This window comes from Pecten maximus, chromosome 6, assembly GCF_902652985.1.
Source record: "Pecten maximus chromosome 6, xPecMax1.1, whole genome shotgun sequence".
In the NCBI taxonomy this organism is placed as follows: domain Eukaryota; kingdom Metazoa; phylum Mollusca; class Bivalvia; order Pectinida; family Pectinidae; genus Pecten; species Pecten maximus.
The window spans coordinates 7101069-7122221 of NC_047020.1; the positions used below are offsets into that span (position 1 = coordinate 7101069).

At 38.1% G+C, this 21153-nt stretch overlaps 1 protein-coding gene across 2 annotated transcripts; it reads left to right on the top strand.

Moving 5' to 3' along the window:
• The first annotated feature begins 39 nt into the window (after positions 1–39).
• On the top strand, positions 40–20478 carry LOC117328843 (caseinolytic peptidase B protein homolog). 2 transcript variants are annotated; one of them, XM_033886416.1, is made up of 15 exons: positions 40–332; positions 3567–3615; positions 3918–4004; positions 7452–7555; positions 8468–8596; positions 10428–10525; positions 10662–10776; positions 14614–14691; positions 15399–15454; positions 15821–15865; positions 16250–16411; positions 16749–16905; positions 17175–17248; positions 17765–17989; positions 19042–20478. In XM_033886416.1, the coding sequence occupies exons 1-15, from the start codon at positions 50–52 to the stop codon at positions 19297–19299; spliced, it is 1920 nt and encodes a 639-aa protein (XP_033742307.1). In that variant the 5' UTR covers positions 40–49; the 3' UTR covers positions 19300–20478. The 2 variants fall into 2 exon arrangements, with proteins under 2 accessions (XP_033742307.1, XP_033742309.1); XM_033886418.1 differs by lacking the exons at positions 40–332; positions 3567–3615 and having other exon boundaries at positions 7474–7555.
• Positions 20479–21153: the final 675 nt, after the last annotated feature.

The following is a 21153-nucleotide window of genomic DNA, read 5'->3' on the forward strand; positions in this document are numbered from 1 at the left end:
AACTGCAATTTTTATTTTCACTGCAACCGAACTTTTATTTGGCAACAGCATGGCGTCGAATATTTGCAGACAGCTTTTTCGGACATGGTCTGTTCTTAAATTTCGCGTTAATTCAAAAATCAGTAACTGTCGGATGCATCTTTATAACAATATATCAAAAGTTACTCCTGATAAACACGTCAAGTTAAATAAGGGTTGGCTAATAGCAACAGGCTTTCCAATAACATGGTCTCGAGTTGGACTGAGGAAATTTGTGTTTGGATCCGTCGGATTGACAACAGTCTCCTTTCTATCCGTTGCATTTTGTTATGACGGCTCGATTGACAGTCACCGTAAGTCTTCTTAAAGTCTTTATTGGTCGTTAGTGGTGATTTGATAGGTCTGAATGAGTAGTTTATTATTTATTGTATATTGACAGCACTATTGAAACTTGTTTACAATATTGCATCAGCCTCTGCTTATACTCCTTTATGTACAGTAACGTATACGTACACGTACACGTATACGTACGTGCCAAAAGTATTCGGTCACTTAATAATTTTGCTATATTTTTCGTGTATTTTGACAAATTTTCAATTAATTTTGATGACTTCGTTTTTCAATGGAATTTATTGAAATTTCACATGCATGTATTGTAAAGAATTATTTGCTCATTAATTCCTGGTAATATTTGCATAAATGTCTATAGCTGATTTCAAGAGATATTGCATGTTTAAGTTCTTAAAGAATTATCAATGAAATTATATATATTAAGTAAGAATAAATAAAGTGACATCACATTTTAGGCAACATGCTTATATTTATCTATTTTAGGAAAATTAAGCAGCGGAAAAGTATGTAAAAAAAACATAAGGTGAATGAACTACAGTGTAACAATTGTCTACTAGTGTATTGAATTTCAAGAAAAATTAATTGAAAATTTGTCAAAATGCATAAAATATATATATTATATAGTGAAAATATTACGTGACCAACTACTTTTGGAACGTTACTGTATAATGAGGTCTTATTCCACCTGATTACATTGATGGATGTTACATGACAGCCTGTCAAAAGTTTCCTGTCGTGTTAATTAACATCTAATATTATTGGAGTACCTCTGCTAAAGAGGGCAGTTTTCGTTTATTGCGGTTCAACCGGTTGTTCGTTTATGAAATAAGGACAGACCTGGTGATATTTTGTTGTTTTCAGATGATCTTTAGGAAAGAATTCTAAGGCCTGTATGGACATCTGCAGACTACATTTAAAAACAGACGAACTGCAGCTAGTTTGTCTGTATAAATGAACAGGCCCCAGCTAAAAGTGAAACAGTTACACGCAACAGGATACACTAATTTTCGGATTATGTGTTTGATTTGCCTGGAGCCCCTACTCGTCCAATTGCAAAATGTACAGTCTTCATCACTTCTGATTCGGGATCCCTGGAGTAAAAAGGCATTTGTCACTTTTGACAGTTGACAGTCGAAAAGCCACAAATGCCTTTCCACTACTACAGTAGCTTTACTCTACGGATCCCTTATGCTTTTCTGCTACAACATTTTTAGCTACCTGGAGTGGGCCTATTGGTGACATCAGTTTGTAAGAGAGTGATCGCCATTTAAGCTGATGGTTCAACATCTAATAGAGATGGAGGTCCCATGCTCAATCCTCTCCTGACTTTCTGGAGAGGGAGCAAAATTAGCACAAGCTTCCCTAGGCCCTGTGACAACAGACATGGATATTTTGACAAATAGATGCCTATACAAGATATGTCTGTCAGAATGTACAAGTCTGGTTTCAGGACCAGAGGAAACTCATGCTAGTCATACGGTTAACAGAAACCGAAGCAGAAGCCTTGTGTATATGATAACATTCTGATATACATGTATATCAATGTTTAGTCCTTCATTTTACTCTGTCAGCTGGTATTGCAGTAAGTTTGACAGCCTAAAGGACCGAGAATGTATGATAACTGTAAAAGTGGAAATGTTCGCGGCGCAGAAATTTTCGCTTATTTCGCGATCATTAATTCTCTGCGAAAATATCCACATGCGATTATAATAATACATGAAAATATTGGCACGCGAATATTTCCACCAAATAAACTTAATACACTTATATCCAAGAAGAAAAAAAAGAATATTTCCACCAAATAAACTTAATACACTTATATCCAAGACGCAAGTTCCTGGTAGTAAACCATGTCGTCCATGATGAGTAACGTTGTCATGTCGGTCATTTGTCTGAGACATGGTTGTACTAATTTATTAAGTAATTATTAACATGATAGTATTTCATCTAGTTTAATGTTGATTGATTATTAAACTTTCTTCATTTCATGATAATTACGATCGCTTCTACGCTACTGTACATATCGATCGCAAAGCTGGTCGGCCATTTTGTAGCTATAGGCCCCAAAACAGCACACGTTTCATTTGTTACAATATAGATAAACTTGCTTGTATTAGAAATGTAAATGCTGAGTCTCCACGACTCTATCGATACTTAACTGTGATGAATGGTCCGTTTAATATATTGAAAATACGAAAGGGCTACTGTAGAAATAGGTCTATATATGTTGGTAAAATTAGGTCAGAACATCAATATGTCTGCTTTTAAGTGGCCAAGTCGTATTTAATTACTACCAAACTTATTTGATACCTGAAAAATTACCTATCGCTAATTGAGACACCTGTGATTGTTTTGACTAGACATGAAAGCTTATCACGTCACTCGGCATGACCGGACGTCCGGTCCTTTCAACTTGACGAGTGACGCCTCGCGTGGCCTGTCTACCTAGCTTGAGGGGGCAGGTTTACAGGTAATAGTTTGATTGGAAGTAATCAAGAGGTGTTCAGTCGCAATTACATAATCAAAATACTTAGTTATATTAATTAACACTGCATTCAACAGTACACGGATGATTTCTTAATTTACCATACAGTACGAGTACTGATAACGCATGTTATTTATACATTTTCGGGGCCTAAAGTTGCAATCAGGTGTCTCGTACGTGGTGTATTTTCAATGTAAAAAACTGAATCAACGCTAATACATCTGATATATATTTTTTTTTTCTGTCACACAGATGTAATGCAATTATCACACTAACAACCAATTAACATAAACGTGTCTATTGATCAAAGTTTGGTATATTTACTCGATTGATCGTCATGAGCTGTCAATGGATTTTGCCGAAAATAATCTTACTTTATATACATGGCCAATGACATCGCAGCGTGAAAATATATTTTCATCATGACTGACAGCGCGAAAATATCCACACCGCGAACAGTTTGGAGGCTGACTAAAGCGAAAATTTCAACGCGCGAAAATATCAACTTTTACAGTACTCCTGTGGGTAAAATGGTTAACAGATCTAGTGCATAAAGAGTTGAAGGTCCTGGCTTAAATAGAATGATATATATATGTATTTTGATTGTGTGAATGGAATATATATAATAAGGATGTACACTTGATATCTTCTTATTACAATTGGAAATGCATTATATATATATAGTCAAGTGCAATGAACCTTTGGTTGCCATTCCCAAATATTTGCATGTGTTCTTGATGACTTTTTTCAGAAAGATTCCTCCTAGCTGTGAAACAAGGAAATGTAAAGGAAATTGAACGGTAATATGTCATTAACAAAACTCTACATTTTTAAACAAAGATACATCAGGTAAAAAATAATGGTTCATATGTAGATAAAATATATTGCTTGATAGGTTTTATTTCTAAGTCTACATTTTGTTGTACCTATTTTAACAACAAAGTTAGTTTTTGTAGATTGCCTCTATTCTTTATGGAAATAATTCTATATACCCCTGATATTTGTGAATTATAAGAAAAGAATTTTTGTGATAGGAAAGAACTACAAAATACTGAAGGATTGTTTTTAATTTTTCTTATATTTTCTTGTTACATATTTCCAGGTTACTGAAAACAGGTGTTGATGTGAATCAGAAACATGAGCTTGGGTGGACAGCACTTCATGTAGCAGCGATTAGTGGAAACCTCAGGTGAGAACAAATTCATAAGGAACTCTTGGAGGAATCAAAATGTTGCTAATTTCTATGATAAATCCCGATGAGTTCAGGATGGGACCGGAAAAATATTTTTCCCAACAAAAACTAACAACACACTAAAATCCTTCTGCGAAACATTTGTTTGTAATTAGTGATAAGATTCATGCTTTTATATGTTTAAATATATCTGTTTAAGATAAATAAATTATAGAAAAGTGTTAAAATCATACACAAAAATGACTTGCTTGAGTATTCCGAACTGTCTTGTGTGCAAATTAATATACCTGCATGCTGCCTTGTTTGTGCAAGGGGAGGTAACTTGTATACATTCTGTTGATACGACATTGTAAAGTCATCCCTTGGGTTGATAAAAATGCATGGCCTTCACCGGTTGAATACTCTTTTCAGTCTTGGTTTTTAGCTCACCTGATCCGAAGGACCAAGGTGAGCTTATGCCATACCGTAGCGTCCGTCGTCCTTCCGTCGTCTGTCGTCCGTCCGTCCGTCCGTCAACAATTGACTTCTTCTTCATAACCAATGATCAGAATTTGACCAAATTTGGTCAGAAGCATCCCTATGGGGTGGGGACTCAAAATTGTACAAATGGTGGGGCTGACCCCCCAGGGGTCTGAGGGGCGGGGCCAAAAGGGGTCAATTTGGCTCTATTAATATTAATGACTTCTTCTCTGAAACCGAGTAATGGATATCGCTCATATTTGCCTGGTAGCATCACTATGGGGTGGGGATTCAAAATTGTACAAATTATGGGGCTGACCCCCCAGGGGCCTGAGGGGCGGGGCTAAATGTGGTTAATTTGGCTATATTGATATAAACAACTTCTTCTCTGAAACCGAGTAATGGATATTGCTCATATTTGCCTGGTAGCATCACTATGGGGTGGGGATTCAAAATTGTACAAATTATGGGGCTGACCCCCCAGGGGCCTGAGGGGCGGGGCCAAATGTGGTCAATTGGGCTATATTGATATAAACGACTTCTCTGAAACCGAGTTATGGATATTGCTCATATTTGCCTGGTAGCATCACTATGGGATGGGGATTCAAAATTGTACAAATGTTGGGGCTAACCCCCTGGGAGCCTGAGGGGCGGGGTCAATTAGGGGTCAATTTGGCTATATTGATATTAACAACTTCTTCTCTGAAACTGAGCAATGGATATCGCTCATATTTGCCTGGTAGCATCACTATTAGGTGGGGATTCAAAATTGTAAAAATGATGGGGCTGACCCCCCAGGGGCCTGAGGGGCGGGGCCAAATGTGGTCAATTTGGCTATATTGATATAAACAACTTCTTCTCTGAAACGGAGCAATGGATATTGCTCATATTAGCCTGGTAGCATCACTATGGGGTGGGGATTCAAAATTGTACAAATGGTGAGGCTTACCCCACGGGGGCCTGAGGGGCGGGGCCAAGAGGGGTCAATTAGGGGTCAATTTGGCTAAATTGATATGAACAACTTCTCCTCTGAAACCAAACAATAGATATTGCTCATATTTGACTGTGAGCATCCCTTTGGGGTCGGGATTCAAAATTGTACAAATAGTGAGGCCGGGGCTAAAAGGGGTCATTTTGACAGAATTGATTTAAACAACTTTTTCTCTGAAACTGAGCAAGGGATATCTCTAATATTTGACTGGTAGCATTCCCTTGGGTTAAGGATTCAAAATTGAACAAATGACGGGGCCAACCACCTGGGGGCTGAGGGGCCAGGCCAAAAGGGGTTAATTTGGTTAAATTGATATAAACAACTTTTTCTCTGAAACTAAGCTATGGATATCACTCACATTTGTATGGTAGCATGGTCATGGGGTGGGGATTCAAAATTGTACAAATTTTAGGGTTGACCCCACCAGGGAGCTGAGGGGTGGGGCCAAAAGGGGTCAATTTGGCTAAATTGATATGAACAACTTCTCTGAAACAGCTCATATTTGACCGATAGCATCCTTTTGGGTAAGGATTCAAAATTTCATAAAGGAAGGAACTGACCCCCCCGGGGTGCAGAGGGCGGGGTCAAAAGGGGTCAATTGGTTTAAACAACTTGTTTTCTGAAACTAGGCAATGGATATCACTCACATTTGTGTGGTAGCATCCCTATGGGGTTGCGCCAAAAGTCAATTTTATTTCATTGATTAATGCATTTTTTGGCACAAAAACCTCACGTACCCCTATAAAATGCCTATGATATATTGACATAGCAATACCAGTGACAAATATAATTAATCATCATTCTTGTTTCATATCTCATGAAATCCAGGTGAGCGATACAGGCCCTCTGGGCCTCTTGTTTTATTTGGCAAGTGAAATATCCAATTGTTTCTATATTTGATACTTAAAATGAAATTTCCAAGAAATACGTATTTAAGGCTTACAAAAATGGCCACTGGTTGAAGTGATTGAGGCAAAACCTAACGTTAGCTTGTTTCTGCAACAGAGATTCTGATAGCAATTAATAAAGATGTTGCATGTTTTAAGTTAGTTGATAGTGAAATGCTAGTACAATGTATATCAAATGAATGTGTTATATAACAAATCACCAGAACGAATATCAGGTAGGCCCATTCATTGTTAACAAAAATACATTTTCGGGACAAATTTCTTCTAATAAATGTTATCAAAGATCAATATCTAATCATGATACAGATCAATTGATATATAGGAAAAAAGCAGTAAATTGAGAACAATTTAGAAACTTTAAACCCAAATATACTGGGACAATATTAGACAGGAATCTTCGCGATGTGGTTTTAATATCAAGTAACATGACGCACATCACCGATTAATCAATCTAAGAATTAAACTTAATCACAGTATGTCCATTCAAGTGAGCTTTAAAAATGTCATTCTTCTTCTGTCAACAGAACTTCAACACAACCACAGCTTTTTTAAAGTAAATAAAAATCCTTAAAATGACATAGGATAATCACTTGCTAATCAGTCTATGCATTTCTGATTGAAATTACGTAATGAATAATCGCGACAATTTCAAAATATTTAGTTAAATCACATGTTTGTTTCTCAATTGGTTCATTTTCTTCCCAGGATACGTTCACTATATTTTGCATCTCTTTAAATACAATGGAAATTTTAATGTTACATACAGAAACTAGAAAAACGTAACCCTAAGGTTCTATAATAACATTACATCATGATGAGGAAGGCTGAAATATTACAATCTCATGAAATAAACAGCATGATATTTTTACTCTTTTATCTAATAAGATTTCCTGTTATCTAATAAGATTTCCTGTTATCTAATAAGATTTCCTGTTATCTAATAAGATTTCCTGTTATCTAATAAGATTTCCTGTTATCTAATAAGATTCCCTGTTATCTAATAAGATTTCCTGTTATCTTATAAGATTTCCTGTTATCTAATAAGATTTCTGTTATCTAATAAGATTTTCTTATTTCGAAATTTAGAGTTGTACAGTTATTATTGAAGGCTGGTGCAGACCCAAGTGTACGCGATGAGTATACAAATCATGTCACAATAGCCAGGGAGAGACGGTTCAATGCAATGCATGGTAAGAAATTCAATGTAATTGTAACCCTAGTACATGTAAATACTAGCTGTAGTATACTGCTCGGCTAGAGACATCTTCTCTTTAGCTCGATCGGTTAAGCGCAAGACTACTAAGCCAGAGGCCCCGGGTTCGATCCCTAGCGGAGGCAGTGATTTAAATTTAATTAAACATGTGCTCTGTTACATAATATTTTTAAAATATGTAGAATTGTAAGAATGTATGGTATCTTTTCTTTGTAAATTTCTAGAAATGCCACCTATGAAAATACAGAAAATATTTCATAATATGAAAGAAATTTCTAACCCTCTGTAAGTTACATTACCTCAGAAGATTTCTCATGATCATAAACACCTTGGAAAGGTAGATGTAAATATTAGGGTTGTCTACTGGTTAACCAGTTACTTAGTCAGAAGGCCGCAAACTGGTTACCAAAATCAGTAACCAAATTATCTGATGTACATGTATAAATTACATACCAATGAGAGGAGCCCTACTTGGATCGATAGCAAGTGAATAGTAATCGCTATCAAAACTTTCCTAATTAAACATTGTATGATTACAGTTATGATTGTTGTTGTCAAAGGTCACTGTGTCAACAATCAAAACACATTTAGAGTTTATTCCATGTGTGGTATGAACTGAATGTTATTAAATGTTATAATGATTATTTCATGTCTTTGGAGTCAAATAACACCTTCCTATTGTGATAGAATTTTACCAGCTACTACTAGGGGCCTAACAGTCTATTGTTAGGCTGAGTAATTAACTGGTTTTCAATCGGAAGATTATCCAACTAACTGATCATTAAAAACTGACCTGTTTGACATCCCTAGTAAATATCAAGAGTTTGACATTGGTTACAATAAAGAGTTTTACAAACTTTATTATCCTAATCTGTATGGCATTTTCCAGTGCTGATGATAAGGGAGCAAGAGTTCAGTGAGCAGCTCCACCAAAGGGCTTACTTTAAAGACTGTACACCACTTCACTACGCTGTCCTTATAGATGATGTGGACATTGTCAAGGAACTCCTACAAGCAGGTAGGTCTAAAGTCTTAGAATCTTCCCTACACTGTCACCATAGACAATGTTGATGTTGTCAAGGAGCTCCTACAAGCAGGTAGGTCTAAAGTCTTAGAATCTTCCCTACACTGTCACCATAGACAATGTTGATGTTGTCAAGGAGCTCCTACAAGCAGGTAGGTCTAAAGTCTTAGAATCTTCCCTACACTGTCACCATATACAATGTTGATGTTGTCAAGGAGCTCCTACAAGCAGGTAGGTCTAAAGTCTTAGAATCTTCCCTACACTGTCACCATAGACAATGTTGATGTTGTCAAGGAACTCCTACAAGCAGGTAGGTCTAAAGTCTTAGAATCTTCCCTACACTGTCACCATATACAATGTTGATGTTGTCAAGGAGCTCCTACAAGCAGGTAGGTCTAAAGTCTTAGAATCTTCCCTACACTGTCACCATATACAATGTTGATGTTGTCAAGGAGCTCCTACAAGCAGGTAGGTCTAAAGTCTTAGAATCTTCCCTACACTGTCACCATAGACAATGTTGATGTTGTCAAGGAACTCCTACAAGCAGATAGGTCTAAAGTCTTAGAATCTTCCCTACACTGTCACCATATACAATGTTGATGTTGTCAAGGAGCTCCTACAAGCAGGTAGGTCTAAAGTCTTAGAATCTTCCCTACACTGTCACCATAGACAATGTTGATGTTGTCAAGGAACTCCTACAAGCAGGTAGTTATCATGTCTTAGAAACTTGGCTACACTGTCACCATAGACAATGTTGATGTTGTCAAAGAGCTCCTACAAGCAGGCAGGTATCAAATGTTAGAACTTTACCTACACTGTCACCATAGACAATGTTGATGTTGTCAAAGAACTCCTACAAGCAGGTACATGTCAAGTCATAGAAACTTGGCTACACTGTCGTCACAAACAATGTAGACAATATCAAGGAACTCCTACATGCAGGTAGTTATCAAGACTTAGAAACTTGGCTACACTGTCGCCTTGACAGTGTCCTACAAGCAGTTGATGAATGGTACATTTTTGTGGACCTGACAAAAAACATATAGCTATCACTATATTGGCAGCGGCGTCTGCACAGAGATTTTCATGTGATGACTTAAGTTCCTTTGGTTCCAATCAATCAAACTCGGACTTTATGCAGATCTTCCTTACCAAAAGTTCTTGCCTTGGATTGCTTTTCAGGTCTGGAGGTTGAAGGTCAAGGTCACTGTTACTGTAAAAGTAGAGAGTATAAGGTCACTTTACTAGCTCAGACTAGTGGGAATTTCCCTTTAGCCTAGTGGTAGGATGTTTGCCTTGAGAGCAGAAGGTCACTAGTTTGAAGCCCGGCACGGGCAGGGTATTTTTCATTACTTCTTCCAATTACTAAAATTAGAAAATTTGTTTCCTTGTGATAATTTAAGTTTCTTTGGGCCATCAAACTCAGTTTTCATGCAGTTTTTCCTTACCACAAGTGCTTGCATGAAATGGTTTTTTTTCCTTTTTTTTTTACTGGTCCAAAGGTCAAAGGTCTAGGCCATGATCACTGTTACTTTAAATAGAAAATCTGTTTCCATGGAATAACTCCAGTTCTTTTCAACCAATCAAGCTCAAACGTCATGAGGTTCTCATTTACTGAAATTGTCTGCTCTGTATTGCTGATTTCCAAGCATACTTGAGTGATGCTGTTCTTTCGTGTGGAAATCAAATTGGACAAGTGGTATGTTCGTAACCACCCAACATGCTGCGTAGGCAACACATTCACTTCCGTAGAATTCTTCGTGAATTATATAAGTACAAATGTTGCTATTTTGACATCAATGAGTGGATATTTTTGATATTACAGGTGCTGATCCCACCCTGGAGAATGCAAATGGCCATAATCCTGTTGAATATGCCAAGAGCAAGGTGATGAAAAAAGTGATCGAGGAGTCCACCCAAAAGGTAATGTACCTTTACTCATTAACCTGTACCCTCTAAAGGAGTATAAAAATCAGGGGTACCTTTTGACTAATTGTTACTAACTGTTGATTTGTTTTATCAATGTATTCTAAAATCTAGCTGTTTTTCTTGTCCACAGTTTAAAGTAATACAAGAACAGAAAGCAGCTGAAGAAAGAAGGAAGTTTCCTCTGGAGCAGCGACTGAAGGAACACATTATCGGACAAGACGGTGCTATCGCAACTGTAGCAGCTGGTGGGTATAATGCGGCTAGTATTCAATGGTGTGCATCATGTCCAAAATCTAAGACTGTTGGAAATCTAAGACAGTTGGAACCTGATCAGTTAGAAAGCCAGCTGTACAAAGCTCTTGTTTAAAGATAAATTAGGCAAGATAACACTTTACTATGCCAAGTATGAAAATACAAAAATTGTAGCCTGAATATATCAGAAGATAAAGATGATATGACCAGAAGAATCTCAGTATATTTCTCATTTTTAGGTCACCTGAGTTACGGCTTCGTCCGTTGTCTGTCATCCATCGTTAGTTAACATTTTCAACTTCTGGAATTTTAGAAACCTTCTGCTCAAGATAGAATTGGTAGAATCAAATACTCATCATGGATGGAAAAGTCTTAAGGTGATTTATGAAAATTTTAAATTTCATGGCCCATAGGTTTTGTGTTTCTTCCTGGAAATGATTCAAAATTGGTAAGAATTATGAGGAGGGGTGAAACTATACTGAATTGTACTACTATTTATATGGTAACTGTTTAGAATACATTGTAAATACATAGAAGATATAGAAGATAGTTATATATTTAAGACTCGGGTGACCGTTTAGGCCCATGGGCCTCTTGTTTACGATATTCTCGTAATTCGATATTCTCTGGAGTTCATTTTTATGTAATAAGAGCTTATTTGAGGTCCCCTACATTTGTCCTTGAGACATTGAGGATAACCACCACACTCCCCATATAACTGTGGCTGTTATGGGGACGTCAAAGTCCTGATAACCACCACACTCCCCATATAACTGTGGCTGTTATGGGGACGTCAACGTCCTGATAACCACCACACTCCCCATATAACTGTGGCTGTTATGGGGACGTCAAAGTCCTGATAACCACCACACTCCCCATATAACTGTGGCTGTTATGGGGACGTCAAAGTCCTGATAACCACCACACTCCCCATATAACTGTGGCTGTTATGGGGACGTCAACGTCCTGATAACCACCACACTCCCCATATAACTGTGGCTGTTATGGGGACGTCAACATCCTGATAACCACCACACTCCCCATATAACTGTGGCTGTTATGGGGACGTCAACGTCCTGATAACCACCACACTCCCCATATAACTGTGGCTGTTATGGGGACGTCAAAGTCCTGATAACCACCACACTCCCCATATAACTGTGGCCGTTATGGGGACGTCAACGTCCTGATAACCACCACACTCCCCATATAACTGTGGCTGTTATGGGGACGTCAACGTCCTGATAACCACCACACTCCCCATATAACTGTGGCTGTTATGGGGACGTCAAAGTCCTGATAACCACCACACTCCCCATATAACTGTGGCCGTTATGGGGACGTCAACGTCCTGATAACCACCACACTCCCCATATAACTGTGGCCGTTATGGGGACGTCAACGTCCTGATAACCACCACACTCCCCATATAACTGTGGCCGTTATGGGGACGTCAACGTCCTGATAACCACCACACTCCCCATATAACTGTGGCCGTTATGGGGACGTCAACGTCCTGATAACCACCACACTCCCCATATAACTGTGGCCGTTATGGGGACGTCAACGTCCTGATAACCACCACACTCCCCATATAACTGTGGCTGTTATGGGGACGTCAACGTCCTGATAACCACCACACTCCCCATATAACTGTGGCTGTTATGGGGACGTCAACGTCCTGATAACCACCACACTCCCCATATAACTGTGGCTGTTATGGGGACGTCAAAGTCCTGATAACCAACACACTCCCCATATAACTGTGACTGTTATGGGGACGTCAACGTCCTGATAACCAACACACTCCCCATATAACTGTGACTGTTATGGGGACGTCAACGTCCTGATAACCACCACACTCCCCATATAACTGTGGCTGTTATGGGGACGTCAACGTCCTGATAACCACCACACTCCCCATATAACTGTGGCTGTTATGGGGACGTCAAAGTCCTGATAACCAACACACTCCCCATATAACTGTGACTGTTATGGGGACGTCAACGTCCTGATAACCAACACACTCCCCATATAACTGTGGCTGTTATGGGGACGTCAAAGTCCTGATAACCACCACACTCCCCATATAACTGTGGCTGTTATGGGGACGTCAACATCCTGATAACCACCACACTCCCCATATAACTGTGACTGTTATGGGGACGTCAACGTCCTGATAACCACCACACTCCCCATATAACTGTGGCTGTTATGGGGACGTCAACGTCCTGATAACCATCACACTCCCCATATAACTGTGGCTGTTATGGGGACGTCAACGTCCTGATAACCACCACACTCCCCATATAACTGTGACTGTTATGGGGACGTCAACATCCTGATAACCACCACACTCCCCATATAACTGTGGCTGTTATGGGGACGTCAACGTCCTGATAACCACCACACTCCCCATATAACTGTGACTGTTATGGGGACGTCAACGTCCTGATAACCACCACACTCCCCATATAACTGTGGCTGTTATGGGGACGTCAACGTCCTGATAACCACCACACTCCCCATATAACTGTGGCTGTTATGGGGACGTCAACGTCCTGATAACCACCACACTCCCCATATAACTGTGGCTGTTATGGGGACGTCAAAGTCCTGATAACCAACACACTCCCCATATAACTGTGACTGTTATGGGGACGTCAACGTCCTGATAACCAACACACTCCCCATATAACTGTGACTGTTATGGGGACGTCAACGTCCTGATAACCACCACACTCCCCATATAACTGTGGCTGTTATGGGGACGTCAACGTCCTGATAACCACCACACTCCCCATATAACTGTGACTGTTATGGGGACGTCAACGTCCTGATAACCACCACACTCCCCATATAACTGTGACTGTTATGGGGATGTCAAAGTCCTGATAACCACCACACTCCCCATATAACTGTGGCTGTTATGGGGACGTCAACATCCTGATAACCACCACACTCCCCATATAACTGTGGCTGTTATGGGGACGTCAACGTCCTGATAACCACCACACTCCCCATATAACTGTGGCTGTTATAAGGATGTCAACGTCCTGATAACCACCACACTCCCCATATAACTGTGACTGTTATGGGGACGTCAAAGTCCTGATAACCACCACACTCCCCATATAACTGTGGCTGTTATAAGGATGTCAACGTCCTGATAACCACCACACTCCCCATATAACTGTGGCCGTTATGGGGACGTCAACGTCCTGATAACCACCACACTCCCCATATAACTGTGGCTGTTATGGGGACGTCAAAGTCCTGATAACCACCACACTCCCCATATAACTGTGACTGTTATGGGGACGTCAACGTCCTGATAACCACCACACTCCCCATATAACTGTGGCTGTTATGGGGACGTCAACGTCCTGATAACCACCACACTCCCCATATAACTGTGGCTGTTATGGGGACGTCAAAGTCCTGATAACCACCACACTCCCCATATAACTGTGGCTGTTATGGGGACGTCAACGTCCTGATAACCACCACACTCCCCATATAACTGTGGCTGTTATGGGGACGTCAACGTCCTGATAACCACCACACTCCCCATATAACTGTGGCTGTTATGGGGACGTCAACGTCCTGATAACCACCACACTCCCCATATAACTGTGGCCGTTATGGGGACGTCAACGTCCTGATAACCACCACACTCCCCATATAACTGTGGCTGTTATAAGGATGTCAAAGTCCTGAACAATAACTACAATGGAGGTTAGGTGGGATTTAACCTGTAAGGATGATAGGAAATTATATTGTTATGATACTTATATACAACCATGCAGTGTATCTGTTGACCTTCACAGCTATCAGAAGAAAGGAGAATGGCTGGTATGACGAAGACCATCCTCTAGTGTTTCTGTTCATGGGATCATCAGGAATAGGTAATAGGAACATTGACCAGTCTTACTGTCTCAACTCTTTCTGAACTTGAAGCTCTTTTTAGCATGAAGTATATAGTGTTCATGTCATTTCAGTGTCCAGACATTTTGTTGATAATATATTACATCACAATAGATTATTTATTACAGGTAAATGATAATAAACACTTCAAATCTGTTGGAGGGAGCGGTTAAATGATAGTACAGTAAATCATATTAGTGGCTGATATTCCAACATAAAGTTGTAGAAGGAATACAGTGATACAAGAGCTTTCCCATTAATACAGGTGATAGTTAAAGGTGTGCAATAAACGATTTGATTAACTTATACAGGTTATAGTTAAAGGTGTGCAATAAAAGCTTTATTTACTTATACAGGTGATAGTTAAAGGTGTGCAATAAACGCTTTATTTACTTATACAGGTGATAGTTAAAGGTGTGCAATAAAAGCTTTATTTACTTATACAGGTGATAGTTAAAGGTGTGCAATAAACGCTTGATTAACTTATACAGGTTATAGTTAAAGGTGTGCAATAGCAGATTTGATTACTTATACAGGTGATAGTTAAAGGTGTGCAATAAGCAGATTGATTAACTTATACAGGTGATAGTTAAAGGTGTGCATTAAAAGCTTTATTTACTAATAGCTTGTAGGTTTTCATACAAATAAAACATAACACAATCATTCACAATGTCCTGTAACTTTGTAGGTAAAACAGAGTTAGCCAAGCAGTGTGCAAGGTATCTACATAAAGATGTGAAAAAGGTATCTACCAGACTTAGTATTTCTCTTCATTTAGACATAAGGAAAGTGACCTAACCTGTATATGCTGCACATTAGATTTTCCAATAGATATTTCATGGTGTTAATTAAAATACAAATTAGTTTTTGAGAAGTACCTGTTTGAAACAGATGTTCTACTTACCAATACATACACTTAAAGAATTGCTTGAGATTTCTTCAATGTTCAAAGTTATCAGTTTTTCTTAATACCCACAAGGCCTTAAGTTATGATTTTGGAGTAGCAAGATATTTGGATAAGAGCTAGAATACAATTGTAATGATTTAGACCATATTTCCTTTACCATTGTCAAAGTGTATAGAGTTTATCGTATATGTTGTATATTACAGGGCTTTATAAGGATAGATATGTCCGAGTACCAGGAGAAACACGAGGTAGGAAAACATATGAAATTTCATTATTTTATCTGTATACTACAAATGTTTGGACATGACTTTTAGGGATTTCAACGAGACTTTAAAGGGATATATTTACACATTCCAAATTCATGCTTTATTAATATTGATCAACATGAGAAAAGTGTGTCACTTTAAAGTATATAATAGACATGTAAAAAAGAAATACATAAGTATGCTGTAGACATAAATGTCTGCTCAATGGAATAACTCTTAAAAGCAAATTTGAATTTTGTAAGGAATATGTTACACAAATCCTTGTATGTATATATATCGACCTGTACAATTGCAAGGTTGACCTTTGAACTAGAGGATGTGACCTAATATGCAAGACATGTATGAAGTTATTTTTACCTTACACAGGTGGCAAAGTTTATAGGCTCACCACCTGGTTATGTGGGACATGAGGAGGGGGGACAACTCACCAAGAAACTCACTGAATGTCCGACAGCTGTTGTACTGTTTGATGAAGTGGATAAGGCACATCCAGATGTATTGACCATCATGCTTCAGTTGTTTGATGAGGTTGGTATATAGGTATCAATGTGTAGTATCACAATGACTTATTACTATTTCTTATATCTATTTGGAGAGTTTTATAAAGTATGGAATTATAGAAAAAAACACCAGACATTTGAGTCAGTTTAATTATTATAAGTTTCAGTTATTTGTAATCAAAAGATATGAGAAGATTTTTTTTTTTTTTAAATACATGATATAACAAGGAGATAAAAGAAATCAGCTCTTGTATGTGGTCTGGAGTGCTTGACATTTAATTTTCCTCAGATGGCAGTAAGGTTTTATGATGTATAATGTAAAGATCAGTAAATCTGATGATTAATGTGTTCCATGCCTAATTAAGGGTCGTCTGACAGATGGCAAGGGGAAGACAATAGATTGTAAAGATGCTATTTTTATCATGACATCCAACCTTGCAAGCGAAGAAATCGCTAACCATGCCCTACACCTGAGACAGGAAGTGTCGGAGTTGTCTAAACACAAACATGTAGGGAAACTGGGTAGGTATCCTTCTGTTTCGTCCTTAATGATCCCAGGAACAATAGAATAATTTATCGTTTCTTCGTCAGAAGTCATATTATTATTAAAATTTAGAGTTAATTAAGAGGCTCCTAAAATTAATTTAGTTACTTGCAAAATGTATAATGTGAAATATGATGTGAATAGCATCTTTTTTGAGAATTTCCCCGGTTTTAGTCTTTGTTGTCAGTGACACTTGAATATTCTATGAAAATCTTCTCTGACACCAGAAATATATGATCTTATTCAGAGGACTTGGAGGCTACTGAGAGGATCACCATTTCTAGGCGGTTCAAAGACCTTGTTGTTCGTCCAATCCTAAAGGTAAGATGTTAGAAATAAATAACACCTGTAGTGATCGAGGAATTTATCCAATTCAGAATTCTCTCAACAACGAACATTTCAGAAAATTGATTAATTTCTCTTATTATGTGTTTAAATGGTGTTGCTGTTACACACTTTGTGGGGTACTTAACATTCCATTGTCCAGAGGGGACATTAGGTTTGTACTTTATTCATTGTTTTGTCTAAGGATATATTATGTATACCCCATCTACATTTGCTGTGTATGAGTATACCTATTCAGATGATGCTGTGTTATATACAGAGTTATGGCCCTTTGTTCATTTTGTTAGCACCCTAATTTAATTTAATTGTCCATAGACAATAAATTTATAATTTCATATGAATAGATAAACCATAATGACATGGCATATGTTTCCTGTTAATGGTCAGTGGAATACGTTCCCTTGTTATAGGATGCTCTAGAGTAATGCCCTTAATATAATTATGTATGTATGATATATTCTATATTGTATAAAATGACTTCCTTTCTAACAGAGAGCGTTCAGAAGAGATGAGTTCCTTGGAAGGATAAATGAAGTGGTTTACTTTTTACCGTTTTCACGATCTGAGCTGAGTAAACTGGTGAATAAGGAACTGGAGTTCTGGTCAGATCAAGCCTCGAAAAAACATAACATCAAACTGATCTGGGACCATAGTGTGGTGGATGTCCTGGCTGATGGCTATGATGTTCACTATGGGGCCAGGTCAATTAAGTATGAGGTAAGTTCACCTCGAGTGGGGCGACATATTGATGGCTATGATGTCCACTATAGGCCAGGTCAATTAAGTATGAGGTAAGTTCACCTCGAGTGGGGTGACAAATTGATGGCTATGGTGTCCACTATGGGACCAGGTCAATTAAGTATGAGGTAAGTTCACCTCGAGTGGGGTGACATATTGATGGCTATGATGTCCACTATGGGGCCAGGTCAATTAAGTATGAGTTAAGTTCACCTCGAGTGGGGTGACATATTGATGGCTATGATGTCCACTATGGGGCCAGGTCAATTAAGTATGAGGTAAGTTCACCTCGAGTGGGGTGACATATTGATGGCTATGATGTCCACTATGGGGCCAGGTCAATTAAGTATGAGGTAAGTTCACCTCGAGTGGGGTGACATATTGATGGTTATGATGTCCACTATGGGTCCAGGTCAATTAAGTATGAGGTAAGTTCACCTCGAGTGGGTGACCTACTGTCCTGATGATTATGATGTCAACTATGGGGCCAGGTCAAGTAAGTATGAGGTAAGTTCACCTCGAGTGGGGTGACATATTGATGGTTATGATGTCCACTATGGGTCCAGGTCAATTAAGTATGAGGTAAGTTCACCTCGAGTGGGTGACCTACTGTCCTGATGATTATGATGTCAACTATGGGGCCAGGTCAAGTAAGTATGAGGTAACTTACCGTAAGTTCACCTCAAGTTGGGCAACATAGTGATGGCTTATTAGCATGAAAATACAGTTGCAGCATGATTAAAGGCAGAAGTTTTCAATGTTGTGTTTGTTATAAACATATTTTACTATAATGTAATAATTCCACGGGGTTAACACTAATATCAGGATGTTATCTTAATTAATCATTACATGAGAACATTTTTAGCATGGTTTATTTTGCACAAAAAATATTATTAACAGCAATGTAATTCTCAAGGTCATTTCTTCTGTCCTCCATAAGGAAATGATAAGTGGTCACAGATTACTGAACTTTACTCAGTTTAAAGGATTAATATAAAAGTGATGGTTTGAAACTTGTTTTAATTGTCCAGGTTGAGAGGAGAGTGGTATCACAGCTAGCTATGGCACACGAGAGACAACTGATAGAAAAAGGATGTGTCATTAAGATTTCAGCTGTTAATGCACCAGATATGACTAAATCTGACAGCACACTGCCACAGGCAGCAGCGTCCGACAGCAAGGAAGTGGCCACGATAAAACTACAGCTTCTAAAGAAGGGAAGGAAAAATGAATATGTGGATATCGACTTACAAGACAGCAGTAATCCTTTCACTACTACATTTAAATAGGAGATTAACTGTTTGTGATTTTGAAGAATTGTGATAGCTTTCTGTTCTGTGCCACAATGGATACATGTACTAACTGAACAGATCAAAGTTAAGAGTTTCATGGTTTTTGGGTCAAGGTCACTCACTTAAAATGGTAGTTATCTTTTAACTTTACGCAACACATGTTACTAGTGTATCTATTTATTATAGACTACAGATATAATACATGATATGTACCTGTTGATAATGTAGGTATATATTTATTGGTACACTCCAAGTAACTATAGCCATTTTACATTTATTTATGATCTGTTGTTAAACTTTTTGTGAGGATTGAATTAAGATACCATAACATTTTTTACACAAGTATAAGCATGCAGAATATATGTACATGTATATCAATTTGCTCAAAGTTTGCTTTGAACACAAACTGTTTGGAAATTATTTGCAAACTTAAATGATATGTGAAGGAAAGTGTGCAAATTCTTGTGAAGGTATAGGTAACTTAGAAATTAATACAATTCTATTAAAAGTGTTGCACTGTTATTGCAATACATAAATTTTGATTACTAGGTATATTAACTTCCATATTTTTGTCAATACTTCATGTCTTTCATTTTCCTGCAACTGCCAGATATTTATATGAAAAGATCTCTTGAGACGGTGGACATATTCTTTTTTGTTCAACATGAAGAATATTTGGGACATATCTGATATTCAGTATAAGATCTGGTATGCTTGGTGTTATATGTCAACATGAACAAAACCTGTTTTAGGGATTGTAAAGATATTGGTCATAAGTATAGGACGGGGTTAACAGACATGGGTATACAATATATGCCTCCCATATAGCAAGGCACAACCCACCATATGAAGAGTTATGGCTTTAATTCATTGTGAGGCTCTATTTATTTACTTGCATTACTCTAGTAAGAGACACCAGGTAGTTTTAGCTATAAACTTTCCCTGATGATGGGACACATTGATAGTGATGTATACTTCCCAGTTAATATGGTGAGATTACAATTGTGTAAGATACAATACAGATACCGGTAGCTTCTTCATATGTACTTGGCCATCTCAGACGTTTTGTCATATAATTTTGAGTGTTTACATATTTGCTGAAATTTCATTTCCATTTCATTTGTCACCTTACAAAAAAGAAATTGGTGAATGAAATAAAGATGTCTGTATATTTGCTGTGTAAATTCATGTTTTTGTCCTTGGAGGCAATTGAGAACATCACAAAAGGTAGTTAAGAATTAATTTACACATACATAAAGTGTGGTCTCTAGAATTCCACGACAACACAAAGTTCTGTACATGTAGGTTTGGTCTGAACGATTGGTTATTTAGAAGCAATCTATTTCAGGAGATCCCAAAGGGATCTTCGTGCCCAACAATGAATGATCTATATCAGTCAAATGAAAGACTGATCTTTCCTCTTCTTTTCCCTTCTCTCACTCTTCCTTCAAAACTTTTAATAACTTTATATAACACGATGAAGCAGGAACAACCTGCAATTGTCAAAATCCAAGATGGCCAACTGTCAGCCATGTTGTTTTCTGATTGGTCCCTTAAATGCAATATGCACACAACTAGGGACCAAGGGGAACTTACACATGAAATTTGAGAAATATCCCTTCTGTACTTTCTGAGAAATAGCGATAACAAACTTCAATTGTCAAAATCAAAGATGGGCGCCTGTCAGCCATGTTGTTTGCATATCGGTCCCAAAATGCAATAATATGCACAACTAGGGACCAAGGGAAACTTGCCTATGAAATTTGAGAATGATCCCTTTTGTACTTTCTGAGAAATAGCTATAACAAGAATTGTTTACTGACAGACAGACCACAGACGCAGGGTGATTTG